Source organism: Haematobia irritans, chromosome 1 (genome assembly GCF_050003625.1).
Source record: "Haematobia irritans isolate KBUSLIRL chromosome 1, ASM5000362v1, whole genome shotgun sequence".
In the NCBI taxonomy this organism is placed as follows: domain Eukaryota; kingdom Metazoa; phylum Arthropoda; class Insecta; order Diptera; family Muscidae; genus Haematobia; species Haematobia irritans.
In genome coordinates this window covers 8,075,408-8,101,325 of record NC_134397.1, presented here as the reverse complement: position 1 = coordinate 8,101,325, position 25,918 = coordinate 8,075,408, and the positions used below count along the sequence as shown (strand labels likewise).

Genomic DNA, 25,918 nt, shown 5'->3' with positions numbered 1-25,918 from the left:
ATTATAATTGCAAAATAATAATAACAATAAACTAGTAGTTATACAATTTCAACTAGTACATTGTAAGTGTATCAACTTTCCCCCCAAAAAAAAAAAACTTCTCCTCTTTCATGTTCTCCACCATAAGAAAAGAAACCCTTTCCCACACTCCCCATAACTCTATAATCATAGAGTTTTCTTCTCTGTTTTTTATTACTCAATTTTTCTAATGATATGATTTTGAATTTATTATTTTTTTATTATACAATTATAAATAAAAAAAATTTGTTTTAATATTTAATATTGATTATTATTATTATTATTATTGATTTTCACCACCATGTAAAATGTTTTTTTTTTTCTTAAATTTATCTAAATAATTACAAAGTGAAAAAACGACAGCAAATAAAAATGCATATACATATTATCTTATAAATAAACTTCGTATTACATGTAAAAAAATACAAATGTAGTTTTATTGTATGGGTAAAAATTGAAAAAAAGCCAATTCGAACAAATCTACTGATTTAGAAAATGCTAACCTAATTTTATTAATCTATGCTTTAAACACGGAAAGCCAACATATTATGAACATATCGGACGATTACACTATGCAGCATAAAATGTTTCCTATATTAAAGACATATCCACTGATATGGGGAAGTAAATATAACATAATTCATCTGAACTTTTAGTACAGGGAAGGAAACAATTATCAAATATTTTTTTCGATTGCATAAAGTATTTAACAAAATATTAATTTTATTTTTTAAAAGAATTTTTAATTATATATGAAACAATCTAACTACATTAATAGGAGTTTATATTAAAAATCGTTTATCTATCAATGTTTTGATGGAAATATTATCTTTTACTGCACCAACAAACAACCATTGAATAATCTGAAAATAAAATATAAAATCCATGTCATTTATGTTGCTGAAATAATACATGGTGTGTGATGACTGATACTAGTTTTCATCTATTACACCCTTATCCACATTATGGACAAAAAATGGTTCAACATTAAAAGTGGAATTCTATAGCGGTTCAAACAAATTTAATTCAACTGGGATTTAGTTGTGATTGGGCCACATGTGATTATTTCGATTGTGATGTGACCAAAGATGATAAATGTCTGAATAATGTCAGGTATGTACATGTAGCCAAGATTTGTTCGAGAGGAAATTAGTTTTTCTTTGGATGAACAGAGCTGTCATAGATATAAAAAGATATAAAAAGAAACGTCAAGTTCGATCTTCAACATCTATAATGTGGGGGACCCAGGTTTAAAAAAAAATCTGATTCAAAAAGTTGTCTTTTCGTGCCGATTAACCTCCCGGCTCTTTAAAAAGATCAAAATTCAGTTAGCGAATATGAAGATTACAAAACGATGACATCGGTATTTTGTTCACAAAAAGTCGGTTAATCGATTTTTTTTGTTTTTCCCTGTATATAAGATCGATCCTATGGGTCTGCGGGCTTCCATGATTCATGGTAATATTAATATGTGATATTATAATAATTACCTTGTTAAACAAATACACCACAATCACAGTAGCCAATAATGAATGGGTCATTAAATACACAGCGATAAATAATAAAAGTTGTAAAATGAAAATCTCTATTTCATTGCCGTACAGAAACATTTGTCTAAAGGAAAACGCATTATCAATATAAAATGTGCCTTTATCTAAAATTTAATAAAAAAATATTAGATTGTATTTTTTTTAAAGAAATTTCAACTTACTATCCGTTAGATAATTTTCAAATTCGCATTTGAAAAGAGATTCCAGAAGAGTTTTTTCCTTGATAATGTAATCCATGTCTTTAACGCCCTGGGGTAAAATAAAAAAAAATGGAGCATAAATAAGCCTGTGATTAAGGCAACTCAGGTGTAAAAATATGTCTTGACGTTCATCTTCTCCATTTTACCCCACTGTAAATAGGACACTCCCTATATATACTCACATGATCTATAAATGCACAAAAGAAACGATTGACACTCGAATAGGCTATAGAGGTTTTCTCCAGCGAACCTTCCACGGTGTTGACTTCTTTTTGGAAATTGGAAGTTTGACCAAATGAACGCTGATATGGCAATAGTAATTTATCGAAATAATTATTTAGATTCTTTGGTGGCATTATGGTATAACATTGATCCGTATCACTTAATAAGCCGCGACGACCACACATACTCTGGGTTTCACGTTGCAATTGCATAAGCATTGTTGCCATATCCGAATCTGCAAATCCATGTGGTGATCGGCCATGAATGTAATATCCATACGAAGGTTCTACCAATGCAAAAACAGATATGTTTGCAAGAGAGCAATGTTCTGTGTACTTTCTGATAGGATTCTCCCAGATACGTGGTGCAATCAAAGATTTTATTACATATTGGCTAACATATATGGTCAAATAAACCATTGATATAAAGAATATTTGTAATGTTATATCACTGTGAGCCTTGGCCAAAAGGTTAAAGAACTGTAGAAAAGTGGATCAATGAAGAATTTTCAATAAGATTGTAATCTCATTATGACTTACCTGTACCACCACATATGTTGCCAGACATTGCAGTATTGTGGAAGTTTGTTGTTTACTGCTCAATCGTATCCATTCATTGGCCAAAAATATACTTCGCCAAGCCGAAACATTTGAATCACTGATGAAGGTACGTACACTAGAACAAACGGAAGACGTTTCCAGATTATTCTTCACACTTAAATGATTCGAATCGCCACATCGAGGTCTCTCCCAATCAATGAAGAAGATATTGAAATGTGATAAGCGCCAAAGGTGTATGCTAACGAATATCAACTGAAATGGGAAGTAGATACCACATGAGAAAATATTTGGAAATCACAACTGATTTCTCCATGTTTACCTACCTTCAAAACGAAAGCTGCATATACCAACAATTCCAAGGAGCTTTGATCTTTAACCAAGGGCAAAGTTAAGTCAACAGTCGATTGAGTGAGATAAGCCAACGAGTTTATGGTTATGCACAAGAGAAAACACAAAAGAAATGCCAATGCCATATAGGAAATCAAATGTAAAAGAAATTCAGTAAAATATGCAAAATGACAAAAATCTTCGCCATTGTCATTTGTCCCCGATAAACAACGTCTCTTGCGTGTATTTCGTGCCCTCAAAAAGGCAATCACCATGGCCAATAGCAAGAGCAAGGGTAAGCCAACTTCATTGATTAATCCAGCTCCTTTTAATGTTGTATCCTGTTGAATTCGATCATAGCTAATAATAAATTTAAATTTCAGTGGCATTTGCAATGTGGTATTGTTTGTGAATTCAATGTGACGGTAGCGTAATTTCAACACAGGAATTGAAATGCGATTATCACTATGTATATCGTAATGCAATTGCACTTTCTCTGCATAACGTACGGACCGATAAATTAAAAGTTTGTGATCATCCTCATAGACAGGAGAAACTTTTGATGATATTGAACCATGTCGAGGATGAACTTCAATCATTTGAAATCGTTTCACCAATTGCCAGTCCTCTTTTTGGGGTCGCTGAAATCAGAAGGATTGAAATTATTTTCGTAAATAAAATGGAAACTATATGAGTGTATGTGTAGCACTCATTTAATGAATATCGGGGGTATAATCCGCCGCTCAAAAAACAGTTTTGGTGTTTGGTCGTAAATGGGCTTGAACTCAGCATCCTTAATTTGCAAGGGTGCTGGGTAAAATATAATTTTTAATAATTAATTATAAAATATTTCGTAATCGTACTCCATCTTTTCTTGTTAGTAGTTTTACGTTCTGTCACTCGGTCAGGGCAAATCAGTTGATTATACCTAGAGTTCTGCCCTATTTGGGTGGATCTTTCGGGGTCAGAGTAGCCCGTGTTTTTAACGCGCTACCCTCAACTTTGAGAACATGCAACGTTTCCTGTCCTACATATCGAAAAAAGCTACTTCTTCATTTTGCTAATCTGACATAAAAAAAAAATAAAAATAAATAAACTTTATAGTATGCAGTGTCCATTACTTGTCTTACCGCTTAATATGATCGTCATGTACAATTATTAACACTAATCAATAAATATGTGATTTAATTATTATTATTTATAGTATTTTTTCTTTTTTTATAAACATAAATTTATATTTATATATTGTTTCCTTTTTTTAAATAATTGTTACCCATATTATTATTATTATTTTTAGTCTTAAGTCATTATGTTTTTATAATTTTGTATTCTAAATTTTGGAGTAGTCTTTATTGTAATTTAATCTATATCGGCCCATGGCTTCAAATTACAAAATCGAGAAAATAAAAAAAATAAAAATTTTTAAATAAATGAATATTGTGTAGTAACAAAATTGATTCTAGTACAATGTTATAAAATATTTGTCTCGATGTACTACAAATCAATAATTAAATAAAAATAAAAACTTGCCTTCGGCCAAAAAATCCGCTTTCATCGAGCCTTACCAAATACGACTGGTCTCTGTGAAAATTCCAAGGTTTTGTCGCTGCCGGAAGGAATCTCCCGGTAACGAAGTTCTTTGAATTCAAACACGAAGAGTCCCACCTCTTGCCTCTGCTCCCAGAGAAGGAATATGATCACCTCCTACAGCAAAATGTTATTTTTGGACGGTGAACGTGAAATATGTTTGTCGGTATCATGCTATATTCTCGGACATATGTATGTCTGATTTCGACAACAATTTTTTGTTTGACGAGAAAACATTTTTGCGGCAAAAATGTTTTTTTTTCTCCCCATCCAACAATAACATTTTGCTCTAAGAGGTTATCGTGTCCCTTCTGTACGTGTGATTAGACATATTTCATTACAATTTTTTAGTATTTTCAGCAAAATTTTTTGCTGTATCTACGAACAATTTTTTGGGTGTATAACAATTGTCTTTGCTATCAATCTCAGTTTACATATCTTTCTCATGGATTGTTACTTAAAAATTACGTATCTAATTACAGAAAAAGGTTATAAAACTTACCTTATTCTCCAGCGTAATATCCTCAATCAAGACTGGTATCGAATGTAGAAACATCTTCTCTTTATCGTTTCTGGTATAGTTTAGAAACAAACTGGTAAATCTCCTATTGCCAAAAATTTTGGTCATATCCATAAGGTATCCCAGCGAAAAGTCACATTCGATGACATCATAATTTTTACCAAATCTAATGAAATTATCATTCGCAATATTTGACTCTTGAGGAAGGTATGGACATAAAATCAAGTCATTAAATTTCAAATTGCCCCATCTCTGTAGGGTTCCTTCTAAAGCGTAGGAAACGCTAAAGAAATATAAACGATTGTTCTGAAAAATATAAAAAGGTAAATTATTATCAATCTCAAGATAAAGGAATTAAAAAAAAAAGGTTAGTAAATATGGCAGAGTTAAATTAGTAAATATGACAGAGTCAAATTTATTTTTAGTATTTTAAAATAAGAAAAAAATTTTATTAAATATAAATAAGCTTTCAACAGACTTTTCCTTTATTGCCAATTTTCAACATGTTGTTTTAACAACAAATTGTTTTACACTCATAGAAAAAACTCTGCCAATAATAGCAAACACTGATTACTTCTTTTCAGCAGACAAACTACTGATGTTTTAACATTTTTGTGATCTTTTTAGAAAAAGGTGCTAAAAAATCGCAAAAGTTGGCAGTTTAATATTCAGTATGATCTCTTAATTCCACATACTCATAGAAAACAGCCTGCAAAACACTGCAGCAGTTTTTCGCTGTTATATTTCTGTACTTTGTGGCCCAGCGAATAATCATTCGTAAAACTTGTATGTTCTAAAATATTACCCAAAGTATTTTCATTCAGCAGACTTTTTGGTGTTTTAGCAGACTTAACTGCTGTTTAGCAGACTTCTCTGCTGTCTCTACTAACAACTCTTCTTGAGTGTAAATTAATTTTGCCGTCGACATAAATCGGACAAGTGACGACTCAAATACAACAAATTTTGTTAGGTGTAAACAAATATATTATACAAAATTCTTATCTTTGGTCGAAGTATGAGCATAAAACTGTCGCTAGCCTTTCATTCTCCGAGTTGAATTTGGAAACAATGAGATTTAAAAGGAGACCTTTAAATTCAAAATTGTCTTACACCAAATCTACTTTTGGGATCAATTTTTTCAAAAGTTCTATCCTGATGGTCCATAAAATAACTTGGTATCTACACCCAAAGAAATTTGTTTTAAAAATCTGCTGAAATAGCGAAAAGTCTGCTGAAAAAGTGGACGCAGTCACTGCTTGTAGAAATAGCTAAATATGTATGCATTTTTTTAAGCCAAAATAAAGCTTTTAAATATACAAAAATATAGCAGCAGACACCGACTGCTGGCTTTTTTCTAAGCATGTAGTGTATTACCCTTTCTTACTCACCTTGTCGTGATCACTCAAACTGTAGTGTACATCTTTTATGGGCTCCCTCAATTCCTTTGCCATATCTTTCCCCTTGCGATAGTAGAGGAATGGTTTTATTTGTTGATGGGACATCTGTTCATCGACACTACCATAACGGTAGACAACATCGGAGGCTTGTGACAAAAGAAATTTACTACAGGGAGAATTTTTATCGAATGAATAGAACGAGAGAACACACAGATTGGCCAAATGATTACATGCAGTATTATTATTCATGGCCATACAAAAGAAGGCAACAAATTTCAAATCCCCAAAGTGCTGTGTTGTTGCCTGCCAAAAGGAATTGTAGTTTAGAAATGGTCTTAGCAAGCCATTAGCAATACAATAATCCTGATAATGGAAATTGTATTGCAAATCACATTTTTCACATAGTCCATCGTATTGCGCATTGAGGTTAGACACTTCGATTGATCGAGATACATCCACCGGTGCACGTTCTGAAAATGTATGCGTTCGATTTACGTACTTAAATTTGCAATTGAGTTTTGGTAGCGTCTCTTCTTTTGTCTGACAATATTGTGGTGTAAGAAGCGTCACGTTTTTATTGGTTTTTTGAGTTTGAGTATTGTTGCAAATATTACCACAGCTTCGATATGGTTTTATGGTATCATAAATTGTGGTTATGGTAGGTGAAAGGGAAAACATCCTACAGGCACACGTGAATTCTGGAATCAGAAAATATTTAAATTTATTAAATATCTACACTCATGGAAAAAGTCTGCCAGAAGCAGCATGTCTGCTGTTATATTATTGTACTTCAGGGTTTAACGAACAACAAATTATAAAATTTTTAGGTTATACATTTTCCCCAAAGCATATTTAAGAACCAAAAATAGTTTTTGGTATATTTTTGCACTGTGATATACATACAAGCTCCTAAATGCGATCAGCAAACATTTTGTTATGCCTCAATTTGATAAATATTCAGATTTTTGGGCAAATACTATAGATATTCATAAAATATTTTTTAATTGTGTGTTATTTATTTCAGCCAAACTAAAACATGTTTTAGTGTAATCGACCTTAAAAAATAGCAGACAATGTTTGATATTTCAGCAAACAGTGGCTGCAGTCACTTTTTCAGCAGACTTTTTGCTGTTTAGCAGACTTTTCTGCTGTCCCTACTTTCAACAAATATTTTCATAATCTTTGTTTTTCATTCAACGGAAGAAACTAGTCCTGGAATTCTAACTTTTGTTACCCCTTCAAATCATATTATCTTTGCACTCAAAAAGTCTATTTATCGACTGTTTTAGCAGACTTTTCTGCTGTCCCTACTTTGAGTGTAGGTCAACTTTCGACAAATATTTTCATAATCCTTGTTTTTCATTCAACGGAAGAAACTATTATCCTGGAATTCGAACTTTTGATACCCTTTCAAATCCCATTATATTTGCACTCAAAAAGTCTATTTATCGACATAAACCCAAGGAATTTAAAAGTTTTGATTTCGTTAACTAATGTCACTTTAAGATTTTCATATTGCTAAAAGAAAATTTCGATACCAATTAATCAAATACTTCCAACGGAATAAACTTTTCAAATACCTCTAATAAAATTATATGCTATTTTAAAGTTCCAACACATCAGACTATTTTTGGTTTTTTTTTGCAGTTAATGTTTGTTGTTTTAGCCGTATTGTTTTTGCTATTACTACACTCAAAAGAAATTTTTAGTAATAAAAACGAAGGTTTTTCAGCGAACAAAAACTGCTGATCGTGTTCTTTTGACCACACTCAAAAGAAAAAGTTTTTATATCAACTAAAAATGTTGGTTGTTTCAGCAATTTTTGTCTGTTGAAATAGGAAGTGTTCGCTTTGCTAGAAAATTACCCAAACATTTGCTATTTCAGATACAGCAAGATTAATGATCAATACCAACACACAAAAAATTTTTTTTCTGATTCAATCACCAAATTAATTGATCCAATTAATTTTTTAATTGAAATCACGAAAATGATAGTATCAATCACAGTTTTAATTGGGCATAGATTCTTGATTAAACAATTAATAGATTTTTTCAGTAAATTTCAATTAATTTTTTAATTGATTCAATTAAAAATTTAATTGATGTTGATTGCAAAATTCAATTAATTTATTAATTAAAAAAGGTAACTATTTTTAATTACTTTCTGAATTGGCTTAGAGTTTTTATTTGGATTAACAAATGATTGTTTGAAATACATTTTGAACGAAAAATTAAAAAAAATCAGCACTTTTTTTAACTGAATTAGTGTTCCGAATTTGATTAAAAAGTTAATTGTATCAATTAATTTTTTAATTAAAAATTTTAAAATTTTCAATCATTGACTTAATTAACTTAATGTTTCTATCATGATTAAAAAGTTAATTGTATCAATTAATTTATTAATTGAAAAAATGTTCAACTTCAATTAACTTTTTAATTGGAAATATTTTGGTGATATTTTTTTCTGTGAACAAAATATTTCTTCTGTGGTTATCTCCCCTCCGTCGCCTTCTTCAAATATTTAAACGTATCTTCATAAGGGAGTTACTCATGGAAATAGAGATGTATCGCAAAATACAGAGTATTCCCACAAATATTGTTATTTTGTTTTTGAAAAAATAAAATTTCATATTTTGAGATATATGATCGGATTATTATTTCATTAAAAAGAGGAGATGTTATGTTGTAAACAGTTTTATTTGCCGACAGAAACTATAAATTAAACCTATTTTTTTGGGTAATTTACAGTAGACTGTGGAACAAAAAAAAAAAGTAAAAACAAACTCTAAACATTCACATTCAGTCAGAAGACATTTTTGTTCAAATTGTATGTTTTTTTTTACATATTTCGTACCATATGCAAGTGAATTGTCCAATTTTGCATACGATAGCTATATACTTGGCCCACACAGAAAAAAAATTGTGTAAATTTTTCATTATGTGAAGTGTATTCCAAACCTCTTAAGTGTGACACCTCAGGACAGTCATACACGTGTAGCAGAACAGGCACGAATATAAAGCAATGTCTGCCAAATTGCCACCACGATAGCTCTTCAGGTCCACATCCTTTTCATTGACATTTTCAGAACCAAATTTCAAAATGACTGGCCTACATCCACGCATTTTTCTTTGAAGTCTTGAACCGATTTCAATTAGTGCTGGCCGATTCTATAGTGAACTCAATGACAAGACACCTCCCTTTTATATATGAAACGAAAAGCGTTTCGCCGCAATGGTAAAACCACTCAGAGAAGCTTTAAACCATTATGAAATCTCATCAGCGTTACTGAGAGGGTGTTGGGTCGAGAATTGAACCCATGATCCTTTGTATGCAAGGCGGTAATAGAAACCATTGTACCACGGTGGCTCCCTTATATCTTCCATTAGATTTTATTTTACAATTAGTCACTTGTCACTTATTTAGATGAAAATCGAATTTTGCCTTTCGATGTTAGAAATGTTTCCTTTTAGACCTTGCAGGAAATTGCATTCCAAAATTAATCACAAAAATGACTTACTATCAACGGTAGGTTGTAAATTTTCACCAAGCGTATGGCAGGGAACGCAAGAGAAATAATTAATATCGTAAAATTCATTTTTAGCACAATTGACTTCATGGAAGGCGAATAATGTTCGATTAAAAAGTTTATCACGTTCATGGCATACGACATCATCCACATGACCAATAAAAACCGTTAAAAATAACACATATACAAAATGGAAGATCATGGTTCTTGTGTGTTATCCTTTTTTATAAAAAAATAAATTTCAATTTTTATTTTGAAATATTTTACAAAAACATTTATGTAAGTTTCATTCACACCCAATAGGCACAAAAACGATTTCGAAGTTTTTTTCCTTTTTTCTTTTTGTTTAACACAACCGTCGTCCTTTAACCCTTAAAAATAACTGAATTTACTTCTCTATGGCAGGACGAACATTCTTTGATATTTAAATAAACAACAAACAGTAAATACAACAACCACGCAATTAGGCGAAAAACACCTTGCACGGTTTTGTACCAATCACGTTTTCACATAGGTATCCTTGTTTTTGTTATTGTTCTAGACTTGTTTTATGTAAATAAGTTCAAAACTTTATACATGTAAGTTGATGTAAGTATACACGTGCTTGTGTATATATATGGGGGTATAGTTGGTAATTGACGAAGTAAAAGGGGAGATATATAGGTGTGAAAATATTTCTACATGCACGCACTTCTGGAATATCTGAGGATCAAGATTTGCGGATTGTTTTTTTTTTCTCGCAGTATTTTCTGTCTGAAATTGATAACAATGAATACTACACTCATTGGAAACATGTACTCAATACCATATAAAGTTCAAGACGGACACAGTTGACCTGGTTTTCGACCTGTTCAATATATTTCCTGTTTATTTTCATAATTTATTATGATTGTAAATATAAAAGTAAATAAATGAATTAGTTTATAAAAAATGGGATTAAGCAAAATTGCGTCCTTATTTTCTACACCCATAGAAAAAAGACTGTTCGATATAGCAAAAACTCACTGAAACATTTTTAGCTAAAAAAGCAAATAGTCTGCTATTTTGGAAAAGTAGATATACTATTGAAAAGTCAGTAGTTTGCTGACATTTTCCGCTGATTCGAATACAATTACAAATTCTCTCCGGACTGTCTGACATCTCAGGGTCTCATCGACTATGATACTTTCATGCAGAAATAAAATTAAAATAATAGAATTACTATTGCAATATGCCCAAAACAGTCGGATGGTACAAATTGGACATTTAAAAAAATTCAAACATTAAAAAAATATTAGTTTTTGATTATGCAATAATATTTGTAATCAAGTCGCCCTTTATAATACATGACCGATACGGAGATCGTACACTGAAAAAAAAAACATTGTTGTGAGGCCAAAGATTTCATGTCCTTAAAATACGAATTTTGCTTAGCATAGAAAACACATTTCTCTGATATTAAGTTTTTTTCCTTGCCGAAATTTCGATAAACTTTTCAATGAAGTTGATTTGTCTTTATAGTTAAAAGATTCGACTTAAAATTGAGTATCCTAACATAAAAGAAATTATATTTTTACTAAGGTCAACTTGGCTGTGATACTTCTGAAAAAAACCTTCAAAATTAATGAAATCTTCTTTAAATTTGTTGCCTTTTTGCATTTTGGCTAAAATTTTGAAAATAGGAAATTTTTTAACACTTTCATTTTAAGACGTTTTTACTTGAAGCAGCAAACTTTTTTCTTGTAGTCGAGTGTGAATTTGGAAATTTGGTCTTCGTTAATACTTTTTTAATGGACTTTGAAAGCACATGAAAAATTGTGTCTTAAAAGTGTCCTTCTCCGCTTTTTTGGCTGAGAATCTATACCAAAATCATTAGTGTAATGAAAAAATCTTTGGAACCGGTATGCTTTCAGTGCACAGAAGAAAAGTAAACTACATTATGGTAAAAATTAATTATCTCGTGCGAAAATTACAACTAAATTGTATTCTAAATTTTTAGATTCATTAAATTAACGAACATTTTTTGAATTTTTAACTACCATTAACGAAATGCAGGTTTCTCGAAAAGCGAAAATGAACTAAAAATAAAGAAAAAATCTTACGCGCCAGATCATTCCCATTTTAACCACGCTGTAGTTCACTCTTACTATTTTTGAGAAGTGTACGAAAAACTTCTTCACTTACATGCAAAAAAGTTAAAGAAAACTTCTAGCCTACTTTTACCATATAAATTCGTTCGATAAACTGTCAATAAATTATTTTGCATATAACTTCTTATGTTTTAGTTAGATTTGAACCTATTTGTATGTCATTGAAATTTTACTGCCATTTAGTTCATAAAATTTTTGAGAATAAAGAAAAAAGTCGTTGGGCTGGGGAAAATTTCTTACCAAGTTTTAAAAATAAACTAAAATAAAATAAATTTTGTGCAATAAATATTAGTTCATTTTAGCATCAGATTTTTTTCTGTGTGTCATTAACATTTTAGTAAAAACATTTTTTAAATAAACGGACCATGAGATTTGTATACACTAAACATCTATAAAATTGTGGCCAGCAGAAATATTTGTCATGGACCACAAAATCTCACGTGTCACAGTCTTCGGTAGTTGCATTCCTAGTGTACAAAAACCTTTAGCATACACATTTGTTGTAACAACAACATTGAATACTCTTCTTTCTCTTTTTCAGCAGACAAAAACTGCTGTTTTAGGAAACATTTTTGCTGTTATGAATAACAAAATTTTTTTTATTTTTTTAGTTCATGTCTTTAGAGTATTGCGGGTTCTTTTACTGCAATCAAGAACTATAATGTAATGCCAAAGTAATGATGGATGGGGTATGAGTGAAGAAAATCTTACCAAATCATAATATTACATCGCTTTGTTAGCAACACCCTTTCATGTGTACATACCCTACACAACAATAGGGCTGTTTTCTTTTAGCACTGAATGCAACATTTGTATGTGCTATCCAGAACATAGTTGCACTGGTGTTCTATCCAGAACATCTCATCAGTGCAAGTCGCGCCGGTGTTGTCAGGTTGTATTTTGATAAAGTGGTGCTTCTTCGATTTACAATAGCAATTTATTGTGACTAATTTATCGAAAAACATGAAATCCAAAGTGGTACAGTGTCGTAAATAATCGCAGCAGTAAATATTTATTACTATTTCAACATTTCATACATTAAAAATGTAAGATTTCACTTCTTTTCTGTGATTATTTTTGGCCCTTTGTTATTGAGTTAAACATGGAATCGGGCAGCACTCAGTGATTAGAAAGAAGTTCACCACTATTGGTGTAGCCTGGCAAAGAGTCGTCGTCACCCAAGATTATATCTTTCTTACTTATTTCAATACCGAAGCTTTCTTCAAGATGTAGTAGCCATAGTAACAGGTAACTATTTTATTATCGCTTACCTTTCTATGCACTTGTATGTGTATGCGTATATTCGTCTATTAACCACCCTTAAAGGATAATGCATTTACTTGTTATTACATTCAAAAGACGATGACTACGGTGGTAATTTTACATACATACCACATTGCGTGATTCAAATTGGCATTGTGCTATTAGTTTAATTTTCATTGATTAGTTTAAGGTCGACTTATTTTTGTCTACAAATTTTGCGAATTCAATATAAAAAATTGATATAAGTTGAAAATAATTTTAGGAATGGCGGCCCTGCACTTTGTTAATGCCGGTTACACCTGTTACCATTTTTACACGAAAATGGTTTTACATAAAAGTACCAACGCTAAATGTCATTAAATATTCAAATTCATTGTTGAGACCGCCACTTGATTGCGTTGATACTCATAGAAAAAACTCAGCAACAGCTTTCTTGCTGCAATAACCAAGAGATCCTAATAACTGAAGTGCTGCTGAATCACCAGTGACTGGAAAACTATTATGTGTTCACATATTACATAATATGCGAACAAAGTCTCTGACCTTTGACACCAATCAAAAATTTGCAGCATTCAGGGGAATGAATGCCTTTTCTATCAAAATAGTTTGAAGAGTCTACATAAAATTACTTACTACTATATATATGCATTCGAGTTCGGCTAATGTCCGTTAAATGACTAGAGTGAGTTCCCTAGATTTAGGATTGTCAGAGTGAACCAAACTAGTCACGTTCGTTTTCGAGTTCCGCTGTTTTCTCTGGGATGTCAGGCCTAACTTACAAAATTAGAGCTGATGTTATGAAGAAAACGGTCACCGCATTAATGGAGTCGAGAAGATGCTTCGAATACAGTCCCCATAATTCTAATTACGGCACCCTGGTCAAGGGGTGCACTCCTACACCGCACTTTAAACAGTTCCGAAAGTGTACAAATCAGAAGAATGGTCCCAGGATCAATAACAGGCGGAGGCAATCTAATAACTTAAAACATTATTCTTTATTTTTGCTTCATAAATAAATAAAAAAAACAAACTCATACTTCCGTATACAAACCTGGTTGTAAACAAATGTGTTTTTTTTTGTCTGAAGTATATTTAAGTATATTTAACTTCGGCATCAAGTTTACATTTATTGTGCGCACACTCATATAATTATGCACGTTTCAACTTTTTTCCGAAAGAAAAAACAAGCGAAGCGGTGTGTTCTTTTCCTGTCGTCCTTAAACACCTTCGTGCGGGTTAAATTTATTTCTTTGGCAACCAGCTGTTTTTTGTGGTACATAATGATTATAATAAATTTATATATCACATATAAGAAAAAAAAATAATTTATAAAACTGCATATTCAAATTTATATATCAGTCGTATAACGGTATTTAAGTGCTTGGCTTGCAACACAGGGTTGTATTGCAGTTTGTGTTAACCCTCTAATGCATGAATTATTTTGCCAGCTGATTAAATATTCAATGTTAACGACACAAAAGTAAGAAAACGAAACAAGAATAATTTATGTGGTAAAATTCAGTATATGATGCAAAGCCTCTTGAACAGATTTTACTAAGTTCTCTTTTTATTTTATCCATTTTTGTTGTCTTAAGGTGCGTTTTACTAAAAGCTTCCTGATTTTACGAAGCCTGCCTAAAGGCGGGATTATGCATTAGAGGGTTAAAAGAAGCAACCTTATTCAAACACGCTCAAATCTCCACATAAAAACTCATTTTGGAAAAGTTGGCAACATTACCACGTGTTAGCACAAATCAAAACAAACACCCAAAACTCATAAATAAATAAAATCAAAATTAAATGTCTCGTAAAAAATGGACATCACTAAACAATCCATCCTTGTCGGAGCCCGTATTGGAAGTTATTCAAAATATGAATTTCGACCTAATGACCCCGGTCCAAGTAAGTCCACCTGAATATGAATAATAACATAGACATGATTGTTCTTTCATTTTTCAGACTGCTACGATCCCTTTGTTATTAGCCCGGAAAGATGTTTCCGCTGAAGCTGTTACTGGTTCTGGTAAGACGCTAGCATTCATTGTTCCCCTTTTGGAGATGTTACAAAGACGTCATAAGGAAACACCATGGCTACCCAAGGAAATCGGTGCAATTATCATATCTCCTACACGGGAACTAGCTGTACAAATATCTGAAGTTTTGGAACAATTTCTGGAGCATGATAAACTATCATTTATTAAGCAAAAGCTAATTGTTGGTGGTAATAGTATAGAAGATGATATAAAATCACTGATATCCGATGGTCCCAATGTATTGGTTTGCACACCTGGCCGACTGGAGGACTTGTTTCAACGTAAGGGCGCATTAAACTTGGCCGCAAGAGTTAAAAGTTTGGTAAGTGCATAGACAATTGAAATTGATATAACAAGTTAACGGTTCCATAATATTTAGGAATTTTTAGTACTCGACGAAGCTGACCGTTTATTAGACTTGGGCTTCAAAGCAACCATCAACAACATTTTAGCCTATTTACCCCGTCAGAGACGAACTGGTCTCTTCTCCGCAACTCAAACAACCGAAGTTACAGATCTCATAAGAGCTGGTCTTCGTAATCCCGTTTTAGTGGCCGTCAAAGAGAAATCTACAATTAATACACCAGTACGTTTGCAAAATTTCTACCAAATAATTGAGGCTGATGAAAAGTTTATAGCTTTACTGCATTTTCTCAAATCCCCTAAAACGAACAATTGCAAAGTAATGGTTTTCTTTCCCACATGTGCATGTGTAGAATACTGGTCAGAGGTAATGCCGCATTTTGTAAAGCAGCGGACTATACTCGGTATACATGGTAAAATGAAAAACAAACGTAAAAATGTCATCGAAAGGTTCCGAAAAGACAACAAAGCCATCCTACTATGCACTGATGTGTTGGCGCGTGGTTTGGATGTTCCAGAAATAGATTGGGTAGTGCAATGGGATCCGCCATCCAATGCTGCGAGTTTCGTTCATCGAGTTGGTCGAACAGCTCGCCAAGAGAACGATGGTAATGCTTTAGTATTTCTTCTACCCAGTGAAGATGCATATGTGACCTTTTTGAGAATCAATCAAAAAGTGGAATTAAATCTCATGGATGACGATGGATACAAAAAAGAAGAATTGAAAGCAACTCTAAATAAGTTACACAAGTTGCAAGTATCGGACAAGGGTATATATGATAAAGCTGTGAGAGCATTTGTATCTCATATTCAAGCCTATAGTAAACACGAATGCAATGCTATATTGCGTTTAAAGGACATGGACTTGGGCAAGGCAGCCACCGGTTATGGTTTATTGCAAATGCCTCGTATGCCCGAACTTAAAACCCTAAATGCTGACAATTTTGTTGGACCAGATTTCGATGTAGATATTTCCAAACTAACATACAAGAATCCACAAAAAGAGCAGGCCCGTTTGGAAAAAGTTAAAACCTATGAAGAAACTGGTCAATGGCCAGGCAAAAAGAAGCACAAAAAGGCAACTGAATCTTGGGAACAAACAAAAAAGGCGAAAATGGATTCAAAGACCAAAAAAGAGCTAAGGAAAGCAAAGAAACAACGCAAAAAGGCCGACGAAGCGGCGAATGGCTCAAAAGCGAAGAAACGTAAACCTCAATATACCCAAGAAGATTTGGATGAATTAGCCAACGACATTCGGCTATTTAAAAGACTCAAGAAAAATAAAATATCCGAAGAAGATTTCAACAAGGAAATGGGTATAGACGACGAATAATAAACGCAATTAAGTTATTTAAAATTGTTTTTTATTGTAAATATAGTAATAGACCATTAAGCATTTGTTCAAACTTTTTTACCAAAGTGAGATTGGTTTTAAATCTATAAAAGTCGTCTCAATAAAAAAAAACAGGGTAAGAGAAACAAGGAAAATATAAACAATTTTCATAAATCTTGAATACTTAGCTTATAACTATGTATTTACTCTCACAATAGAGAATATAAACTTAAAATAATTAGAGATTTAAGCGAATTATACTGCAGCTTCTGTTACTATCTGCAAAATAATACGCCTCTTCGCATCGTATGCAAAACCATTTTGTTTGAAAATTTCCGACTCGTAGAATGGTTTCAGGTTGAAAATATCCAATTGCTTGGCTCGCTCCATCAAATCTCTTTCCATAATTTCGACATGAGTTGCCGAAGGACCATCTTTGCATCGTATATAGGCCAACTGATCTAAAGTAAGCTGACGCAATATGAAAAATAGCAGTTCGGAATGATCCTTCTGGAAGGCTAAATATTTTTGGAAGGTTGCCCGCATCTTCTTCATAACACTGAATTTTTGGGCTTCGATAAATGATTCCAACATCATGCGTATGGCCATACTGACATCGGCTTCTATAACATTTTCACGCAGATGCATTCGAGCATGGGCCTCGGACATTCGAATAACACTTTCAATATGTCGGACTGTTATTGGTAAAGATCCAGTGGCAAATGACTCTTGACGCAATTGGGAATACATCTTGGCTATTTTGTCCTCATCAATGTTCTATAAGGGAAAATTTATCAATAAATATCATTTGCTACAGCAGTCAGCTTTAACTACTTACCGTAATCTTAGGTCTAATGTTCTCTTTGGAATAAACAATATATTGTCTCAATAGTTCTTGCGGTATTTCGTTTACGGAATTAGGTTGCGAATCATCAATTTCATTTTCACTTGATGGATGATGTTTGATGTGCGAGTTTACAACAAATTTTGCCAAATGTTGATCTTGCATTGGATCGAATTCATCCTTTACGACACACAAAACATCGAAACGGGACAAAATGGGTTCTGACAAATTTACATTTTCGGAGAATGTCATTGAAGGGTCGTAGCGACCTCCAATTGGATTTGCAGCTGCAATAACTGTACATCTCGCTTGTAAAGAGGTCACAATACCAGCTTTTGAAATGGAAATAGATTGTTGTTCCATGGCTTCATGAATAGAAGTACGATCTTGGTCATTCATTTTATCGAACTCGTCGATAAGACATACTCCCTGATCTGCCAAAACTAAAGCACCAGCTTCCAGTGTCCACTCTTTGGAAACGGGGTTACGTCTTACATAAGCAGTCAAACCCACAGCACTAGCACCTTGACCAGTTGTAAATACAGCGCGAGGAGCTATCTTCTCAGTATATTTTAAAAATTGAGACTTGGCAGTACCTGGGTCACCACAAATCAACAAATTTATGTCTCCTCTGATCTTGTGTTTCTCACCCGGATTCTTCGATTCACCACCAAAAAGTGCCAATGCTAAGGCTCTTTTGATGTAATCATGACCATAAATCGATGGAGCCATTGAAGCTATAATACGATCAGCTATTCTAGGATCTTTACTCAACTTCTGAATAGTAGCAATGTCCTCATCTGTTAGGGATTGTACTACTTGCTTAGAATCTTTGACAACTATGTGATTGGCTATGATAACAGTGGCAAAAACGGGAAAGCCTTGATCCGTATTAAGAGAGCCATCATAGTTGTTTGTGTAAATTCCGGTAACTTCGAGCTCATCCCCTGGTTTGCAGAGATCACAAAGATCGGACAAAAGGATGACATCTTTACTGCGGGGAATACGACCAGCAGGAATACGACCAGGTGATTCTTGAAGAGTAATTTTTTGATAATTGCGGTAAAGTGTTTGCTCCATATTTATCTATCATTGAAAATTTAAATTATTTAAAATCTGTACAAGGGCCATGCAAATAGAATTACTTACAGAAAATGGTCCTGTACTCTGACATTCCGGACAAGAGCCAGGCTTCACCTCAGTATTTTGTGATTGCACAAAAGGACCCAAAACATAGCCACACTTCACGCAATCGAACTTAATTACCGACAATTGAGGCAGAACACCAGTAGTGGCTGTAACAACGCCCAAAGTTCTAACCAACTGATTCAAATGTAATTTTCGGAACGTACGCAGCTCTTCAATCAATGGCAACTCGGAAATACGCACGTGTATCTCAGTGGTTACACGTTCGTAAGTTGGAAAAATTGACAATACCATATCTTTGGCGACTTTGTCAAATATTTCCAACATTTGAAATGGTGCTTCGGGTAAGAAGTAAGCCAGAACGTGCTCCTTGTTAGCCAAATCGGTATAGGAAACTACAAATGACGATTTATTCTGTTCGCACATGCGTCTTATGCGATCGCGGTAGGTATAGGCACCTCGGTCATCGACAAATGTACGCAAGAAGGACTGGAAACGATTTGCAATTTCTGTGCGGGGACCCAACATACTGACCCATTCCTTGGTCGAGTGACCCTTGGTGTCTTCCAAATTCTCAATCGATTCAACCATTTCGGCATCTTCCATTTCCCCAGCTGCTGCCTTCTCTCCAGCCCTTCGTTTTGCTCTTGGACCCACATCATCTTCATCATCACTCTGGTCAAATCCAAGATCGCGATCATCACGATGTATACCTTTGGCACGATCACGTCTTCTCATCTCCGCTTCGGCTGCCATACGTTCCCCTTGGGACATTTCCGAATAATCCTCTTCGTCGTCCAGCATTGCAGGATCATAGTGGTCCAATTCGGGCATGGGGCGATAATCATTTTCCATATTATCGCCGAACAATTCCTCTCCATCTTCTTCCTCTTCGTCTCGTACGGTTTGATCACCCAGAATTTCATCTTCATTTTCAAATGGCTCGAAGTCACCCACCGGAGAAGTCATGGCGGCACGTAAATCACGCCTATCCACAGCATCGCTGGGAGTAGCTGGAGGCGGTGAACTAGGCAAATCCTATAAAGAAATTTATATGATTGCTGCAAGATTTTCCCAACAAATTTAGAAATACTTACAGCCATTCTTGCTATGCAGCTTTATTCAACAATAAACAAATTACAAAACTTAACAATAACGAACGGAGTGCTTGGTATTTGCCTGCAATCACCAGCGAGATGCACAATGTAATGAATTTTTCTCAATCACAACAAACTTGATACACGCGAATTAATAATAAATTTGGCGCGCAAAATAGTGTTGGGAAAGTAACGAGTATTTGATTACAAGTACTCGTTACTGACTAATTTTTTGACTACTCGTTACAATTAAATGAGTACCCAATATCTTCAATACAATCCCAATAAACACAATCACTTGAAAAATGCAAAAATTCAAATGTTTTTCAAACAATTAATTAATTAATTTCAGATCTTCAAATTAATTTTAGTAATCAAAAGACCATTAGAATATAATTAAAATATCCCACGGAAATTTGGATGATGATGCCTAAATATGTTAAAGTACCTACATGTGTCCCTATCCATCAAACAAAAACATAAAACGACATCGCAAACTATATATTCACATTAAAGGTGAGTATTAAGTTCGTGTTTAGCCGCTAAAATCGCTAAAGTGAAAACTAAATCAGTAAGAAAAATGCATGAAATTATACGTATTTGTTGCAAATTTTATTATAACTTGATGGGGAAAAGCCCAAAGCAAATTTTCACAAAGTTAGTATTCCTTAAAATGGATTATTAAAGAAAAGTAATCGTGAAAAAATTACGTTTTTAAGGTGGGTATTAAGTTCGAGTTCAGCCGCTAAAATCGCCATTTTTTCACGATTACTTTTGTTAATTAATCCACCTTAAGGAATACAAACTTTGTGAAATATGCTTTGGGGTATTCCCCATCAAGTTATAATAAAATTTGCAACAAATATTTATAATTCTATGCCGTTTTTTTTTAATTAATCCACCTTAAGGAATACAAACTTTGTAAAAATATGCTTTGGGGTATTCCCCATCAAGTTATAATAAAATTTGCAACAAATATTTATAATTCTATGCCGTTTTTTACTGATTTAGTTTTCACTTTAGCGATTTTAGCGGCTAAACTCGAACTTAATACCCACCTTTACACTTCCAAAATCCACTTACTAGATTTAAACTGTCATTTGCCTTAAACCTCATACACATTACACATTCAAAATCTACTTTAACTAGATTTCAACTGTCAGTTGCCTTATAAAATGGGATTTCAAATCCACTTTTAGTAGATTTCGAGCCTAATGCTATGTTCCCACCGACTCGTTTTCCTCTTTCGTTTTTCCAAAACATTTCACCGTTCACACCGGGTTGAGATGTTTTAGTTTGACAGTTACCATGGAAACTAGAAATTCACATTTATTCGAAATTCACATATATGCAACGTTTGTCCAAATAATTACCGCGAGCGCAAAGGGGAAAAAATTGTATGTTATTTTCACATGTCCATGTTCTTAAAAGCCTTTGGTTATTCCTTTTTTTCTATGAAACTTATCTTAATATTTTGACATATATTTTGAATAGGGTATGTTTTACGCGTCTTCGATTTTGCAAGAAAAATGTGGATATTTTGGCAATTTTTGAAATCGAAAAAACATATTTATGGGTATTTTAAACGATAAACCAAATTCAGCACACTTTACGAAACTATAAATTGCACTCCTTGTGCAAAATTCAAAGCACAAATTCTGGCTTCTGGTATATCGGGCTAAAGATATATATGGGAGCTATAACTAAAACTGAAACGATTTCTTCCAAAATCAATAGGTTTTTATTCTGACCCTGTGCTACATTTGATGTCGATTGAACTAAAATTGCGACCTGGACTTTGGTTACAAAAATGTGTTACGGATGGACAATATTGTCTCTACCGTCTCCTTCAAACATATGACTAACCTGGATATTGATCAATTTTAGCATGATTTGAAATTTGCTTCTCCAAAAGGCCCGAAGTAAGTAATCAACGCGAAAAGCGAAAGATGTCTGTCTAGGGTTAAATTAACCAGCAATAAAACTAATGAAACTCCAATTATGATAATTATGCATATTCTTCTTTATTCACTGAACAATTATTGCACTTTAGTGGCCATTAACCGGTTTTCACCTTGACATATAGATTCTATGCATTCTTACTCTATTTTAAAATGTCTTCGACAATAATCTACAATTTCTCATTAAGAATATTAGAGACGATCTTTCCTGCTGCATATTCTAAAACCTTGCTGTATCTTAAAACGGCTTCGACAATAGTCCACAATTTCTCACTATGAATATTAGAGACGATCTTCTGACTCTTCGATTACGGTATATATGAGCTAAGTTAATTCTTAGCAAAGCCTTTCTGGCCTAATACTGAATTCGCGTTAGTTGATTATACCGCAAATGAAATTCTGGAAAGCATCTTTAATAAAAATTGTAACGGTTAGACCATAATTGAAGACTTCTTAAGATACGACACGCTTTAAAAAGATTATGGTAAAACAACTACAAGTATGGACACTATAAAAATGGATCATATAAAAGGGAAAATTAATGAATTGACACATTTGAAATCCATATCTGAAAACCTTTTGCCTTCCTGGAGGGCAGTTTCCCGAACTAGTATATCAATTCGAATACAGCAACTCACCTTCCTAAGCCATACTATTTTACAAATTTTTTCAGTACGTGGAAATGACATAAAAAAAATTACGAAAAAACAAATTTTTTTTAGCTTTATTGCTTAGAATAACCCGTCTTTGTCTTGCGATTCAAAAATTTGTACAAATACAATATACGCTTCTCCATCTGCCTCCACTTTGTTGGCCGGGCTATTGGAGCAACTGTTTTCGACAACATTTTACGTTTCCGCAACAATACTTGATATTCATTTCCAGATACGCCTCGCAACCACGATGGTACTGAATACAACACTTTAGTGGGATGCAAACGGTCATTTCCCAATATATCAATGTAATCATTTTGGCCAAACAAGGCTCGCTTTGAAGTCCAAGGATTCTTGGGACGATATACTGGCATAGGCAATTTTTGACCATTGTCCCAGTGAGGCAACAAACCACCTTGCAATATATGATCCTTGTATCCATACCGGCGCACTAGTGGCCCTCGTGCTCTCTTCTCTTCCCATGAAAGACACCGACTATGAATTACTACTGGCCCAGAAATTTTGTCAGACGATGATTTCATCAGTGCGGCTGGAGCGTTGCACAATTTCGACATTGTTGTCCTAATAATGTTATTTATTATGGACATTTTGTTAACTATTTGGTCAAAACCGTGTTTCCAGCAATTAGATAATTCGTTCTACTGCTGTTTGCAGCAAAAAAACAACAGTGGAACAACTTAAGGGCACCATAGACGACCCAACAAATAACAAGTGTTACAGCTGATTCAAAGATGGTAGTCCTACCAATGTCCCATTTACACTATGGGAATGAAATGGATTAATTATTATTAGTACACTGATTTACAAATACCATTGAGAAATTAGGGCAGTCCCCGGGATAAATTCCGTCCCGAAATCCCGGGATTTTCGGGACGGGATTAATCCCGTAATTTTTTTTATTTTGAATCAAGGGATTTTTCGGGATCCCGAAAAACTTATTCCAATTTATTTCATTGGTGTTTTTTTAGCATTATTTATTAGTAAATTGGAATCTTCATTCAGCGCAAACGGCCCTTAGATTTCATACCCGACAAATTGAGTTAATAAACATTTATGGTACACCTTGAGTAAGAATGTATTATACATGAGTTATCCCTGCCAACATTTTTTGAATTTGACGGCGCTTCTGAGAATCCCCACCACGTTGAAAACAGTCATATAAAATATCCAAAACCACGCCAAATTACTGCAAAAAAGTATCGCATAAGTGTAATTATTAGGTGCCATTTTAGATAAATTTAGAACGACGTCATTAAGAGTCCCTACAAACTATCAGAAAAAGTGTATTTTAAGATAGTTGTAAAAGAATTATTGTGTTCAAGTAAAACACGAATGTTCCCTGCCAGCATTTCAAAGTTCCATTTCATCCTCTTCACTACCACAGACTCGTAAATGTCACCACAACCATCGCGAACTGTGATGGGGGAAGCATATCAAAAAGTACAAAATGTACATGAAAGTATTTTGCCATCACTACTGTTAGAAGAGCCATTTTATTTTTTGTGAAACGCCAAGCGCAACCAGCTTCTTATATTTTATTTAAATAAAAACGAAAATAAAGTTCTGAAAACATAGATATTACGCTTAAAATTGTGAAAGGTATATGGCGAACAATTATCGACTTTCCAAATAGAATAAAGTGATCGTTTTTCAAATATTTTTCCAGGCACGCTGTCTCCATCGAAAATAAACAAACTGGCTGATAGACGCTGCAATATGTAACTTGCTACTTAAAACTCAACATCATTCTTTTATTAATGCAAAAAATTATGTTAAATGTGATGAGATAAACCGAAAAATGTTATATTTATAAGAAATTATAAATGTTTAATCAAATCAATAAACATCTACACAATCGTGTTTTCCTTGACCACAATGATTCTTCTACAATTACGTTAAAATTCACTTTTTCTGATAGTTTGCAGGGGTTCTTATTGGCGTCCTTCGAAATTGATCTAAATAGGCACCTAATATTGCACTGATAAGAAACTTTTTCGCAGTAACTTGGCGTGGTACAACTTCTCAATAGTGACGGCGCTTTTCCGACGAGTTTTTGATGTCGTATATGATTGTTTTCGACGAAGTGGGGATTCTCAGAAGCGCCCCCAAATTCAAAAAATGTTGGCAGGGTTTAAGTGTTTATTGATTTGGTTAAACATTTATAAATTCTTATAAATATAACATTTATACGACTATCACATCACATTTAACATAATATTTTGCATTCATAAAAGAACGATGTTGTGTTAAAAGTAGCAAGTTACATGTTGCAGCGTCCATCAGCCAGTTTGTTTATTCTCGATGGAGGCAGCGTTTCTGAAAAAATAATTGAAAAACTATCACTATTCCATTTCGAATTCGAAAATTGTTCACCAATATAACTTTCACAATTTTAAGAGCAATAACTATGCTTTTAACACTTAATTTTCGTTTTTATTAAAATAAATTATAATAAGCTAGTTGCGCTTGGTGTTTCACAAAATATAAAATGCTCTTGTAACAATAGTGATGGCAAAATGTTTTTATGTACATTCCGTACTTTTTGATACGCTTCCCCCATCACAGTTGGCGATTGTTGTAGTGTCACTTACGAGTCTATGGTAGCGATGAGGATGAAATGGAACTTTGAAATGCTGGCAGGGATATACTATAAAAAGCACAATTTCATCAAAAATCGAACTAACGATAAGGTCTTCCTTTGAACAATGAGTTCATGTGAAATGCAATTTGTGCCACATAAAATAAAAAGCAATGATAAAAGGTCCGTCGACAAGATGGCAAGATCGTGTTTATCAGATAAAAATTTTCATAATTTTTTGTTTTTCTTTACTTCATATTGTTCAGTTGGACTAAGTGTTCGTTTACTATGATAGCAATTTGTAATTGGTTTTAATTCACCCTCATGTTATTTTTATGTTAATAAAATTGAATTAAACTAAATTGGTTTAATGTACAACAATTTTTTGGCGCTGTTAGTATATAAAATATTGTTATTACATAAAATATTTAAAAAATCCCGAAAATTTCGGGATCCCGAAAAAAATCCCGGGAACCCCGGATTCTATATTTTGAAATCCCGAATCATGGGATTTATATAAAAATCGATCCCGAATGACAGCCCTAGTTTGTATAGAATTTTACATTGTGGCTAAAAGCTACAAATGTGA

At 33.4% G+C, this 25,918-nt stretch overlaps 4 protein-coding genes across 5 annotated transcripts; 1 reads left to right on the top strand and 3 right to left on the bottom strand.

Annotated features, from left to right (window-relative positions):
• Window positions 1–699: 699 nt before the first annotated feature.
• Window positions 700–14,271, bottom strand: LOC142220164 (meckelin). Of its 2 annotated transcripts, none has more exons than XM_075289147.1 (9): window positions 13,934–14,271; window positions 6,373–7,079; window positions 4,967–5,290; window positions 2,874–3,518; window positions 2,530–2,802; window positions 1,951–2,469; window positions 1,730–1,817; window positions 1,509–1,672; window positions 700–881 (listed from the first exon to the last, which is right to left on the bottom strand). In XM_075289147.1, the coding sequence occupies exons 1-9, from the start codon at window positions 13,947–13,949 to the stop codon at window positions 801–803; spliced, it is 2,817 nt and encodes a 938-aa protein (XP_075145262.1). In that variant the 5' UTR covers window positions 13,950–14,271; the 3' UTR covers window positions 700–800. The 2 variants fall into 2 exon arrangements, with proteins under 2 accessions (XP_075145262.1, XP_075145261.1); XM_075289146.1 differs by lacking the exon at window positions 13,934–14,271 and adding an exon at window positions 9,900–10,283.
• A 760-nt stretch (window positions 14,272–15,031) lies between these two features.
• Window positions 15,032–17,089, top strand: LOC142220162 (putative ATP-dependent RNA helicase DDX55 homolog). Its single transcript, XM_075289136.1, has 3 exons — window positions 15,032–15,202; window positions 15,260–15,655; window positions 15,713–17,089. Exons 1-3 carry the CDS (start codon window positions 15,101–15,103, stop codon window positions 17,027–17,029), a joined length of 1,815 nt encoding a protein of 604 aa, XP_075145251.1. The 5' UTR covers window positions 15,032–15,100; the 3' UTR covers window positions 17,030–17,089.
• Mcm2 (DNA replication licensing factor Mcm2) lies at window positions 17,044–20,275 on the bottom strand. Its single transcript, XM_075289135.1, has 4 exons — window positions 20,117–20,275; window positions 19,023–20,057; window positions 17,868–18,959; window positions 17,044–17,806 (listed from the first exon to the last, which is right to left on the bottom strand). The coding sequence occupies exons 1-4, from the start codon at window positions 20,120–20,122 to the stop codon at window positions 17,285–17,287; spliced, it is 2,655 nt and encodes an 884-aa protein (XP_075145250.1). The 5' UTR covers window positions 20,123–20,275; the 3' UTR covers window positions 17,044–17,284.
• Window positions 20,276–22,774: 2,499 nt separating this feature from the next.
• Window positions 22,775–23,437, bottom strand: mRpL51 (mitochondrial ribosomal protein L51). Its single transcript, XM_075289134.1, has one exon. It carries the CDS (start codon window positions 23,336–23,338, stop codon window positions 22,802–22,804), a length of 537 nt encoding a protein of 178 aa, XP_075145249.1. The 5' UTR covers window positions 23,339–23,437; the 3' UTR covers window positions 22,775–22,801.
• Between the last annotated feature and the right edge of the window lie 2,481 nt (window positions 23,438–25,918).

Coding starts and splice junctions, on each gene's coding strand:
- LOC142220162 (XM_075289136.1), top strand. CDS start 15,101: ATGTCTCGTAAAAAATGGACATCACTAAACAATCCATCCTTGTCGGAG. Junction 15,203..15,259: donor ACCTAATGACCCCGGTCCAA/GTAAGTCCACCT, acceptor TTCATTTTTCAG/ACTGCTACGATCCCTTTGTT. Junction 15,656..15,712: donor CCGCAAGAGTTAAAAGTTTG/GTAAGTGCATAG, acceptor CATAATATTTAG/GAATTTTTAGTACTCGACGA.
- mRpL51 (XM_075289134.1), bottom strand. CDS start 23,338: ATGTCCATAATAAATAACATTATTAGGACAACAATGTCGAAATTGTGC.
- Mcm2 (XM_075289135.1), bottom strand. Junction 18,960..19,022: donor AGAGTACAGGACCATTTTCT/GTAAGTAATTCT, acceptor TTTCAATGATAG/ATAAATATGGAGCAAACACT. Junction 17,807..17,867: donor ACATTAGACCTAAGATTACG/GTAAGTAGTTAA, acceptor TTTCCCTTATAG/AACATTGATGAGGACAAAAT.
- LOC142220164 (XM_075289146.1), bottom strand. CDS start 10,110: ATGATCTTCCATTTTGTATATGTGTTATTTTTAACGGTTTTTATTGGT. Junction 3,519..4,966: donor ATATTACGCTGGAGAATAAG/GTAAGTTTTATA, acceptor TTCTGATTTCAG/CGACCCCAAAAAGAGGACTG. Junction 1,818..1,950: donor TTTGTGCATTTATAGATCAT/GTGAGTATATAT, acceptor ATTTTACCCCAG/GGCGTTAAAGACATGGATTA.